The 12880-nt window shown below is 42.0% G+C and overlaps 1 protein-coding gene across 3 annotated transcripts in view; it reads left to right on the plus strand.

The window, feature by feature from the left end:
- The window catches only part of THSD7A (thrombospondin type 1 domain containing 7A), a 368787-nt gene that overhangs the window by 174886 nt on the left and 181021 nt on the right, over positions 1-12880 (plus strand). For all 3 annotated transcript variants that reach the window (XM_032951145.2, XM_032951144.2, XM_076066194.1), the window contains exon 3: positions 12139-12751. In XM_032951145.2, coding sequence (XP_032807036.2) covers positions 12139-12751 — 613 coding nt within the window. The remainder of the gene's footprint in view (positions 1-12138; positions 12752-12880) is intronic.

A 12880-nucleotide genomic window follows, 5' to 3' on the forward strand; every position in this document is an offset into this window, starting at 1 on the left:
GGGGGGTATAAAACCGTCCAAAATCGCGTGACGTCATTTATGGACGGCCCCTAAGGTGGGGTTATGACAGAGTCCAGTAATGGGGGCAACATGTAGAGCTCAATCTCTCATGCCTTACGCGACATTCCGCACCACGGTGAAGGGCAAAAGAAGTTTCACGCACACATGAGCACGTGTGAGATGGATGGAGCCTGATTGGCTTGTCTTGGTCTCGTGGCAGGACCAGTGTGCTGACGTCAGCATTTACAGCTTCGATTCCTTTCAACAATCTCACGGCTGCGGGATAGTCTTTGGATATTCAGGCTTCACTCATTCCATATCGTGATTTGGACCAAATATGTCTCCTGAATTAGACAGAATTGCTTTTGCAGATATTACAGGTAAGGTGCCGTCTATAAATGACGTCACACGATTTTGGACAATTTTTGACCCCCTCCCCCCCCCATCGTCACACGGCGTCACAAAAAGTCAGACACCCCCCCTCAAATATGACGTCACAAAGCTCTGCAAATTAAACATGCTTCAAATCGCTTGTGCGTATTTAATGTGGCGCTGCACTCTGATGTAGGAGAAAACATTAAAACGTATATTTAATTAAGTAGAACGTATTCTTGGTTCTTTCGGTAAAGTCACGTTGAAGGGAAACAATAAAATAAGAATATGTTATTATTTTATTATTATTTTATTGTTTCCCTTCAACGTGCCTTTACCGAAAGAACCAAGAATATGAATCACTGCAGTCACGAAAGCTTTAAATCAAAATTTAAGTAGAACGTGTTGTCTATGTTTATTTAAAATTGCGCATTTTTATGTGACGTCACATTTCTTACCCCCCCCCCCCCTCGTGTACACATCGTCACAAATGTCTGACCCCCCCAGGTGCGTGACGTCATTCATGGACGGCCCCTAATGCCAGAAATTACAGAGGATAATACAAAAATGTGAGAACAAACTCCACGTGAATCAGGCCCATGGTATCAATAACGAAGTAAATCCAGAAGATTTTTGACTTGTTTCAGATGTAATGTAAAAATGTTATTCGCAAAAGACTTCTTATTCACATGTGTGCAGATAGGGCTCTTCAAAGGCTCAGCATATAGAGGGTTCACTCGTAATTTTCCTTGGGCGGTGTCAGCAGCACATGCCATCAACTGCACAGATATGGCAAAGAAAATTAATGTTTTATTTCTGGGCACTGGACAAACAGTTTATGAAAACCCTGGCCACCCCCCCTCTCCCATCATTAAGTTCGCACGCTCCTTTGCCATCTCGCATCTCACTTTTGTCCCCTCTTATTTTGTTCAGTAGAATTGTTTTTTCATGGCATTTGATTTTTCTTTAAAAAAAGGGTCATACTTTCAAGCAAGGCCCCTCATTTGTCGGTTAGTTTTTAATCGGAGGCATCTATTTTCTTCCGTCCGTACTGTATTCAACTGAATAGACACAATTCATGTTTACTCTTTAATGTTCGAATTTGACCTCAGCAGATATGAGCAAAGTGCTTTGTTGAACCTTCGCTCACTCTTGTGTGAATACAATTGTTCGTCCTTGTTCTGTCCGAATCATCAATCCATTATACTAATTTAAGGCATGCTTTTATATCGTGACGGAGATACTGTTTATGACAAAAAAAACTCACATATAAACTGCTCCCTGCAGGCTATTAAATACAAATCCCACCAAAATTGTTTATATTCTAGAATGAGTCACATTTTACCTTCATCTAATTTTATTATAAAGAATCTAGTTATGGAATAAGACTGATCACTGTTAAAGCTACAATTGTTATGTTAAACGTGTAAGCCAATTTTTTTGTAATAATAATTACAGTTAAAACTATTCATGTCATCGTCGTTACCTAACCTATAATTACCTAACCTAAATGGGTTTTTACTTAACCTAAATCTTTTTTTCCATCTTTTAAATGTAGAATGTTCACAAAAAAGTGTTTATAATTTCCACCAACGTATTCACTTGACAGTATTATAAACTAATTTGACCTACCATTTTTGAAAAATCTAGCATGCAAATTTCAACAAATTGTAATAATGCATTAGCGTACCAATATGGCATATTAATGTCATGTCTTCTCCGTGATTAGGACCATGCCCATGACAAACTAAAAGCGCTCTTTTGATAAGCAAACAAATATTGGAACAATTAGTGAATGCCAATGAATTCATAAAGTGCTTAATGAATAAAAAAAAAGATATGAATTTGGCTTCAAGAATCTCAATATTTTCTGTGTGCATGTGTGTTTTGTGGGGAGTTATAGGTACAGTGGTTAGCACACTGCACAATGAACTCGGTCATCTGAATGTGATTCCCACCTTTGGTTAACATTGGTGGCAAGTGATATTTGAGTCGGTTCTGGGCCACCCCTAGTTTAATTTAGTTGTAAATAAGTACCTGGTGTAGTATTTAATGATCAGAACTGGGGAGACAAAGGTGGCAGGGTCGAATACTGGCCACACCATCCCCTTGTGCACCATGTAGACCTTGATAGGTGCCCACTAATAACGCTTGTCCCAGTGGTCTATAATGCTTTGGGGGATCTTTATATTTGCCTTTGTGTTGAAAAAGTAAGTCCTTTTATTGTTGAGTTTCAAGCAGTCGGTGCAATTGGCAGCACTACAAAAATTTATAACACTTGAGGTCTGTGATGACACAAAAAGCTTATAGATTTTAGGTACTTGACTGTTCTGCCATTAGTGTGTCACTACCCCGGCAGATAGATGAGATTTGTTTTTATTATTCCTTTCACTTTCCTTCCAGCGAAACTGAAAATTGCTCATAGCTTCTCATAAATGACAGCTACAAAATTAGAAGACATATTCATCTCTTGAATATTTAAACAAAAAAAAGAAATGTGTTTTCGCCATAATCCACAGATATTCTTTAAAAAAATACTATTGTCACGTAATTTTTTGTTCTATGAAAACTACATACGGAGGTGGAGTGGTGGCACAGTCTTTAACACACTGCACACAGCTAACAGCACTGACGAATTATATCTGTAGGACAGTAAGAGGTTCTGGGCTCTATTGTCTTCCCCATCCCACATTGACTATGCACGTATGTATGTTGAACTTCTTTCGCACCATACGTAGCCAATCGTGCCAATTGGAGGTGCGGGGGGAAGGACAACAAACTAAATAGAAAAAAAAACAGATCGCGATTAAAAAGTGCAGAGCTCCAGTGGCTTCCTAATATCAGACGGAAGAGCGTTCCAGACGGCCGCAGAAGCGCATCTGAACGCGCGCGATGCAGTGACCTTCTTTGTTCGATGGCTATCCAAAAGCTGCTGCGAGGATGACCGGAGTTTGGGTGATGATTCATGCTCCTTGACGAGATCAGCAAGGTATTTTGGTTAATTTGTGGCAAGCATTTTGTATGTAATGACTGCGACCTTATAATGCATTTGTTCAGCAACCGGAAGCCAATGCAGCTCAGTGAGTAGAATGAATTATCATCAGAACAACCTCCATGAATAACAGCATGGGCAAGGCCTTAATGCAGCAGTATATTAGCAGGCTATAAATTATTATTATACCTTGCTCCTGCTCGTAGTGATTCACATGTCCAGATGTTTCACCTTCCATGACAAAATACCGCACATGCATTTGCGAACAAACACCAGGCATTGAAAATCAATGGGTTATCATCTGGTAAAATAAAGGATATTTAATTACATTGTGTTAAAACAATTACTGTCATGCATGTTATGTTATTTGACAGTCTTCACGTAAATGAGCTATCAGAGTACCGGCTTGTAAAAAATAAATCTTGGAAGTATCCAGACTTGGCTATTCGACTTTGTAGAAGATACTCATACGCTTTGGTTCTTTCGGTAAAGTCACGTAGGTGAAAATAATAATAATAATAATAAATGAATATAGAAAATAGAAATAAATAAATCACGACGTTTCGATTGCAACACAAGCATTCATCATCAGGTGTGATAACCACAGCAAGGACATTTTTACTGAAGTGGGAGAGAGAGCAGGGTTAGGGCAGTTAAATAAGTCAGAGAGGGGGAGGGTAGGGGGGGGGGGTGCGTAAACTGCAGGCACAGCAGAGACGCTGAGAGTAAAAGGGCAACATGATTGTTGCCAAGATAGATGATGACATCGAAAGCAGAACAGCCGCACTGCTAAACGCTAAGGATGCAATTAACTCGGTAAAATAGACTAATACCCGGTAAATAAGATGGAACAACTATGAACAGTTATATTTTACTTGGTTAATAGCATCTTTCCAATGATTGCTCAATTTATATCCGTCCTCTCGGTGGAAGTTATGTCTGTGTTTATATATCTGGATGGCTTCATGAACAAATCCTTGATGGTAGCCAGACGGCTTGCAGAGCACCTTGGTCTCGGAGAAAACAATATCATGGGAGCCCACAATGATCATCAACGGCTGAGGAATTAGTTCTGCCATGTTTCAGAGCTGACTTATGCTCGCGGATCCGGTCAGAGACATGACGTTTCGTTTCTCCAATGTAACAATCACCACAGATGCAACTTAGTTTTTAGACTCCAGGGTATGAAGATGTGACTGAATTTCATCTCTGAGCTTTGGCAGATCAAACATTTTACAGCCTGGACTTGAAACGTTACGTATGGCTCAAAAGGTTAAATTACGAGTAAAAGCGAAGTAATGGGCATCAGAACCGCATAGTCACCAATGGTATTGTTTTAAATTACAGAAAACTGTGGAGATAACTCTAATGATATAGGTCTAACCATTTACTCCCAATTGTTAAGGAATAAAAACGGTTTCCAGCACAATTTAAAATTCATGCCCACTGCCTCCTTGGCTTTGTGAACAGAGCTGTATTACATTCTATAATTGTGCACCCTCCCCCCCAAAACCACCGCCCATATCAACACCCAGCCCTCTTCACTTTAATTGGGTACCTTTACCATTGCACTGTGAGTGCTGGGAAAGGATGCCACATTGCCACACACTGAGAAGTGTAGCCTACTGATGGAGGTCAGGTCAAATATAGTGGGTCAACTACTAATCTATAAATAATTCTCATTTGCTGCTACCAACCCTTGCATTATTGCTTATATTAATGGTCAGAACCTGTGCCAGGAGTTGGCCATAATTTGCACAGGGCTTTAAGCTGATTGTAATGAATTCGCATTAGGCTATTCGCTTTTAACTTTTATTTAAGCGTCCGTGATATTAATGTTTAATGTTCACAACAACAAAAATAATTTGCAACGTTTTTTCTCTTTCTCGGAAGGAAATTGACACGCCAAATATGCTGATATGTGAACTGTTCGTCGTTTGCATTGTAATAATGTTATGTATTCATTGATTATTCATTAAATATCTTACCTGCATATTTATCTAAAGCAATGTACAGTATCATTTAAATGTAAATATATACTTTCGTGTCTACATCAGTGGTCCAAATATTGTTCATGCAACACCTTTATAATTTGCTTGGAGGACGATGAAGAAGTTCTTACATTGGACTGAAGATTGAGGATTGCGATCCAAGAAACATAATTCTGTGCACTCATGTTACAATACCATTGGGCACTGTAGCAATAAAGATAATGCAATGGGGCAGTACACAATACTACAGTGCAGCATCTCATTTTCATCTCAGTCCTGGTGGCAGAATAAGGTCACGTGACATTATAGATGGGATAGACATTAATTATTCAAGGTGCATTATATAAACATGACACAGAAATAGTAAATGATATTCATTAGGGTGCATTACTCACTGCAGGTGGAGGGCATTTTTAAGTTGCTGCCGAAATATATGTAGCTACCGACAGGCTTGCTAATTAAGACATTATATACAATTACGCCTTCATGTAAAATGTATGCTTGTGTGAAAAATGCAATTTGAAAAAGAAACTGTGAAAGAATTCCTTTGGTTTCTTAATGGCGCGCATATTGCTTGCATATACTGTACAGTTGGAACACATGTCCATAGCCATGTCACTTTCGAAGATACTTTGTTTACCTTTTCAGGATTTACAATTTATTTGTCGATTGAAAATCATCTCTCCATCTACAGCAGCTTGCGCTGTCCTTCGCAATAACATTGGTTATAATGGGAATACCCTGTAGCAGGCGGGCTATTTCCCCATCATAGCATGCAATTAATATTGAAAAGATGGCCATTGTTTAACTCATGGCCACAATATACTGTACTTTTCAGCAGCAAATTTATGAGCCCAACTTTATGATTGAATACACGGGGTTGAGGTTCGATACTTGACTGCGAGACGTATTTTACACTTTGAAGGCCACACGTAGCTTGCAGTTATTTTTTAAGGTAAACAAAAAAAACTCATTCTTTGGGTATTTCGGTAAAGCCACGTAGATAGAACAAATAATAAAAAATAATAACAATATCACGACGTTTCGATCGCAACACAAGCAATCGTCATCAGGTGAAAAATATAGCGGGAGAGCTGCTGAGAATATATGCTCAAACCCGTAGAGGGGGAAGAATTATGTGTTTATTGACTCTGTAGCTTTATGAAGTGTTTTTATGATTGTGTAACTTGTGAAAGGGATTCCACACGAGTCGTCCTGACAAGGGAACTTTTATTGTTCCATTAACACGAACACTCGCAGGCACAAAAACTTGGACTGTGGTCGACTCCCAGCATTATCTTCTCAGAGCCCGGAGCACTTGTCCCACGTCTCTTTAGACACCCTCTCTCCTCTCCTCCTTTTTCCTGGCAAATTTTTTTATGTAGAAAATTTCCCCCAAGATGCCTTTCTCCCGGTGCCTTTATTCAACAATCTTCCTGGGCGTGGTCACCCATCCCCTGCGTGACCCCTACACCTCCTCTGCCTCGTCCCTTGTCCCCTGTGTGACCCCTACAACTCCTCTGCCTGGTCCCTTGTCCCCTCCGTGACCCCTACAACTCCTCTGCCTGGTCCCTTGCTCCCCACGTGACCCCTACATCTACTCTGCCTGGTCCCTTGCTCCCCACGTGACCCCTACAACTCCTCTGCCTGGTCCCTTGCTCCCCACGTGACCCCTACAACTCCTCTGCCTGGTCCCTTGCTCCCCACGTGACCCCTACATCTACTCTGCCTGGTCCCTTGCCCCCCACGTGACCCCTGCAACTCCTCTGCCTGGTCCCCTTGCCCCCCACGTGACCCCTACATCTACTCTGCGTGCCCCCCCCCGCCGCACCCCCTCTACACTTGCACGCATTGAACTATTTTCCAACCGACAAGGGTTACAACTTTTTTTTGGTTCTGCGAATGTAACACTTTCCATTGCTGTGCTTCAACTTCTCACGGTCTAACTTCAAAGTACAGTATATACAATGTTTGAATATATATATTTTGTATACATGGTGAATATTTGTCACGTACTAATTTTATCTGTTTATTACGCTTCATTATAATAACCAATCCAATACTATTAAATGAAGGCCTGTGCATGCCGCATAATAAATGGATTTTTTTTCACTCTACTTAACCATGCTGATGAGTGTGGGTTGAAGGGGAGGGGGCCTAACAACGCAAGTTGCTGTGTTCAGAACACTACTAGAATACCGGATGAGGGGATAATTCGTCAGTAGAATTGAAGATGCAGTTTAAAAGAGTATCGTTAATTCTGATATTTTTTTCCTGCAGACATGTCAATTGCCTCCCTTTATTATCATCGTGAACAATTGTTTAAACGTAAAATTGTCACGTCGGATATTAAAGTGAGGTTCGCATTCATCATATGTAAAGAGATACGTTTTGTCATTAAAAAATACTGTATTTTCTTCAGAGGAAGCTACAACCGTAAACTAATTTAGGATAAAATAGAAATTAGTGGTATAGAATTTGATCCCAGTAAGCAGTATGACAGTAAACAAGAAAGAATATGAATGTATTTAGAGGCAGTGCTTACAATTACACTTTGTTAGGTGTCCGAAATACACAACCGTCCATATATTGTAATTGTAGCTTACAGACAATTTTAAGGGAATTCTAGTGTCCTTTACAGTTTGCACAAATGTCTTAGGTGGTAAATATTGGCTAAATATCATTACACCGCGAGTCAATGTTTATCCACAGACAAACTTACAAAGCCAACCTCGCAGGGGCCATTTTCCAGATGTGGCTGCCAGTTTTTTTTAAAAATAAGTCAATGGAGAATGGAATGCCCGCTTACCACGTGATGATTTGCATGCACGTTTCGGGGTGTCAGGGGAAGGATTCCCACCCATAGTAGGGGGAGTGAGACGGTGACAGGAGAAGGGGGAGGAGCAAAGCGAGGAGATATAAGGGAGATAACGGGCGAGAAGAGAGGAGGTTAGCGGGAACGAGATTGAGACGACTGGGGACGGGTGTGGATGGGAGAAAAGGAATAAAAGACAAACCCCCTGCAAACTTGTGTTGGCTCTCCTTTACACATGTGATAAGAAGACCTATTTGCGCTGATGTGCAAATCTAACACTTGCTGGCCATTAATGCTGCTGTAACAACAAGGCTACTCTTCCCCGAATTCAATGTACACCGCACTTCTGCTTAGTTCATAACCAATCACTTGGCTGGAGTTCGTATAGCAGTGCTGGATATACCACTCCGTGCTGAAAATACCACTTCGTCCTGAATATACCACTCCGTAAAGAGATACGTGTTGACCATTGTTTGACACTATATTTGGTAAAATTTTCATGCCCATCTCTATACATAATTTTGCCAATTGGTAAAAACTGTTTCTTATAAGCATTTCGAAAGCACAATTATTTGCAATGTGACTGCTAGGAACCGATTAATTTGTATAGCTATTATCAGCCACTATTCATTAACATGCAGCAATTTAGGCTTTACTATATTGGCCCACAAAAGATTGTTACTAAAATATATTTACACATCAGTACACCACCAAAATGGTATAATTGGTGTTTTATGTTATGGATTTAAATTATTATAATTATATTTTACTTGTTATGGTGTCTGGAAATATATATTTTATCGTGCCTTAAATGGCTTGTGCATTAGGTACACAGACAATTTTAAATTCCAGTAATTTGGTGAATAGTTGCGATTTGGGGTCTTGGTTCAAGAATATTTTTTTTTGCCTCAACTGTATTTTTTGAATGCTTAATGTAATTGGAGATACAACCTGGATGTTAACCATCCATGCGTCAGTGAGACTAATCGCGCTTTCCATGCTTACAAACCTCAACAGTTGTTGACCATTCACAGGAGGTCGATGTTCATCTCGGAGCACTTCGGTGGGAATTCAAAAAAATTGCTAACACAATGCGTTTCAAACGCCTGCCGAGTGGCAGTAGGGCAGCTCTGACAATTGCTAGCAGGAGGCAAGGAAAGATTTTTTTCTTCACATTTGTGGCACAGGTGACTTTTCTCAGCAGATTGTTAAACGAGGCGGAGTGAGTTAAAGCGCACAACTGTATCTGTTTTCAGAAGGTTTGCACAGAACGATGGCAGTCCTGTTGGCAGTGGTGGCCCTTTCGCTCAGTGACCGAGGTGTTGTTTGAAATATATCTTCCTGTTCTTCTTCCGTATGGCTGCTGATGTAGATGCAGAGCAACAACTGCAATTTCACATTCAGGTGGCCAGCGCAGATAACCGCGTCACAAGTAGCAGAGTGTATCATCATCGCCGCGATGTCTCCTTCGCATTTGTGCATCGGGCATTGCATCGTTATACGTTGTACGGTCTGTTCCGGATGACCACAGTCGTACACTGGAGAATTTTTAACGTTCCATTTGTGCATCAGGTATCCGCATCTGCCATGGTTTGTGCGGATACGATTTAGGGTGGACCATGAGCTTTGTGGAAGGTCAGACCCAGGGATATTCTATGTTGGGTCTTTCACAGTGTGTTTGTGAGTTCTTTGAACTATATTTCGCTCTCCAGGCTTAATCGGGGTTGAATTCGCATTAAGGTTAAGCACATACGTCTAAAAGGGCTTGCGTGACTTCAAGCAATGACGAGGGATATTACTGCGGTCCTGATGAATGGGAAGGCCACTGTTTTCCTCAATTCGCAGGACTATCATCCAGCTAGCACCAACTAGCTGGATGATAGTATGGTTGCTCTTGTGAGATTCCAGCTCTACACATCGTTTACGAGAAAAACCTGGTTCATTTAAGTAATAACAAGGGTTAACGTTTATTTATTTGCAGGGGACTTTCAGTTTTGGTTATGACACTAGACTATAATTGCCCATTCTTGCAAATGATGATGTCACAAAGGTCTTTAATGATCACATTACAGCAAATAAACTCTGAAAAATACACAAATATATGAGCAGTTGATTTAATAGGATCAAACCACCTCCTCAGTGCAAGATGACCTGGTAGTGAATGTCATAAGCACTTTATTATCCACCCACTTAAGAGTGATTAATGTGAATACACTAACTTTGTTGATTAATTAATATACTGAGGTTTTTTTTTACAGAGGTTCTCAAAGAAAATTAATCCTCACTGATAATGCACAGGGTTCCATTTAAGGAGTTTGCGTAAATTTTGGTCAATCCCCGGTGGAAGATGGGGCACCTCGCAATGCAGCCTCGTGCCAATGAAAGCCCTCTGACTGTAAATTTATCATCGGCTTGGATTTCACTCAGCGACTCCTACTTTACGATTTTTCTGCTGATCCAGCTGCCTTTTCATCCCCACTGCCGCCCAGTCACTCTTAACAAATATCCCAGGCTACACACCCTTCTACGAACCTAATCCCCGAGCTGTTAATTGGATTGTATGCTGATGATGTATACTCACTGTCAAAATGAGTGCTCATTTTCACCCTGTCATGTGGGAGTGCTGGCCAGGAGCAACTCGTATTTATTTATAACATCCCTAGTAGGCTGATATACTGCAGTGGTGCGTTTATTAACTTATTTACTGCATTCAGTCGAGTGTGCCTGTATTCAAACGTCATGTGGAAGGTGGGGCGGAGATTATTAAATCATTATGAATCATGACAGGTGTCATTAGTATGAGAGTACATAAGCTCTTTTAACGGGAGGCGGAAATCCTAATTAGTGCTATTGTACACACTCAGTAACTCAAATTAATTACTCATGGGCAACCGTTGGTATCTTTCTAGTATCTACTGAAAACATGTCACAGTTGCTGATGCTACACCATACAATTTTAATTTATTGGGCATCTAAATGAGATCACATCTCAAGATGCTTTACAGACACACAACATGTTCTGTATATAATAGTTTAATGATTCATTAGAAAAATAATAGATTTTCCGATAACCACCCATCTTACAGGCACATATTCCAGTTGAAATATAGTAATATCTTAAAATAAAAGTAGAGTTTGTATTTACAGTACATTTTCTACCACTGTTGAATAATTATAAATATTCAAACGTTGTGTTTCTGTATTATTTAACGTCTCAGTTCTCAGCACATTTTATTTTATCTATTTAAATATTACGAAACTGTATTGGCAGTGATGCGTAAGCAGAAATAAACCTCCCCCCCCACCACCACATTAATCATTATTATTAATAACACTGTGTAAGGGATGCCCAGAGGCAACCCCTATTAGGAAATAAATATACGCTCGCCGGGTCTTATGGGTTAGAGTTTGAATATCTCGCTCGACTCTCATTGGCGAGCTATTCCAGGGGGGGGGGGGGGGGCACATGTAGGGCACACAATCGGATTTGAAGGCGGAGAGCATTCAAATCGGATTGGTCGTCAGGGGAGAACTATATGGATATCAGCATTTGGTTGGGAGACCATTAGGAGAAATTAAGGGAATTGGTGGGGAGTCATGGAAAGTTCCAAAAATGCTGGGGAAGAGGATAAAAGGAGGGATGGAAGGGGGTTCAGGGGGCCTGAACAGAGTAATTCCTTGACGTATGACGCCTTGTACGGAAGATGTAATTGGTGACGTTTTGTCCTTCACTTGACAATTACCTCCAATTTTGCCTTCCGATTCATCTACAGCTCTCCAGAAATGCAAACTCGGGGATTTTTCAGACCCGCAAACCTACCCAACGATTTCGTTAATTTTTTTTTTGCGAAACAGCAAACGACAAACGAATTGAAAGAGCAGAGGTATTCGTACGAATGACCGCAGCACGGTACCATATCGCCAAGCGTTCTCACGCGGTCCCATTTTTTTCAACGTGCCCCTCGCAGGTCCCTGGGGAGAGTGCGTCGGGGAAGAGTGCGGCCCAGTCGGCGTTCAGTCCCGCGCGGTGTGGTGCGCTCACGCCGAGAACTGGACCACGCTGCTGGGCAACTGCCGCGTGGAGGAGCGCCCGCCGAACCAGCGCAACTGCTTCCGCGTGTGCGAGTGGCACCGCGACCTCTTCGAGTGGGACACCGGCGAGTGGGGCAGCTGCAGGCCCCTGCTCGGCCGCGGCCCCTCGCCGCCGAGCCGCCGATGCGAGCACAGCGAGGGCCAGCGCGGCGTGCGCACGCGGACGTTCGGCTGCGTCCAAAAGACCAACCGCTCGGCGGCGGTCGGCGACGAGGTGTGCGCGTACTTCGCCGAGCGGCCCAGCGCGGAGCAGGGCTGCGTGCTGCCTTGCCCGCGCGACTGCGTGGCGAGCGAGTGGGCGCCGTGGTCGTGGTGCCAGCGAGTGGGCATGGGCACCTGCGGAGAGGGGTCGCGCCACCGCGTGCGGAGCGTGCTGGTGCCACCCTCGTATGGAGGAACCAAGTGCCCCGAGCTGTCCCAAGCCGAGCCGTGCTTAGTGGAGGAAGTGTGCCCAACGGCTGATGTAGAAGACGCGAACACCAAAAGCCAGTATGTCTATTGTTTTACCATAGCTTCTTATTATGTGTATCATGTATCTTTGGCTATATATATATAACAACATCACCATCAGTCATGTTCTTTATTGACCGCTGGATTATGGCCTTGTTAATGCCTCGT

Source organism: Petromyzon marinus, chromosome 10 (genome assembly GCF_048934315.1).
Source record: "Petromyzon marinus isolate PM22_M1 ecotype Great Lakes invasive population chromosome 10, UKy_Petmar_22M1.pri1.0, whole genome shotgun sequence".
Lineage (NCBI taxonomy): Eukaryota > Metazoa > Chordata > Hyperoartia > Petromyzontiformes > Petromyzontidae > Petromyzon > Petromyzon marinus.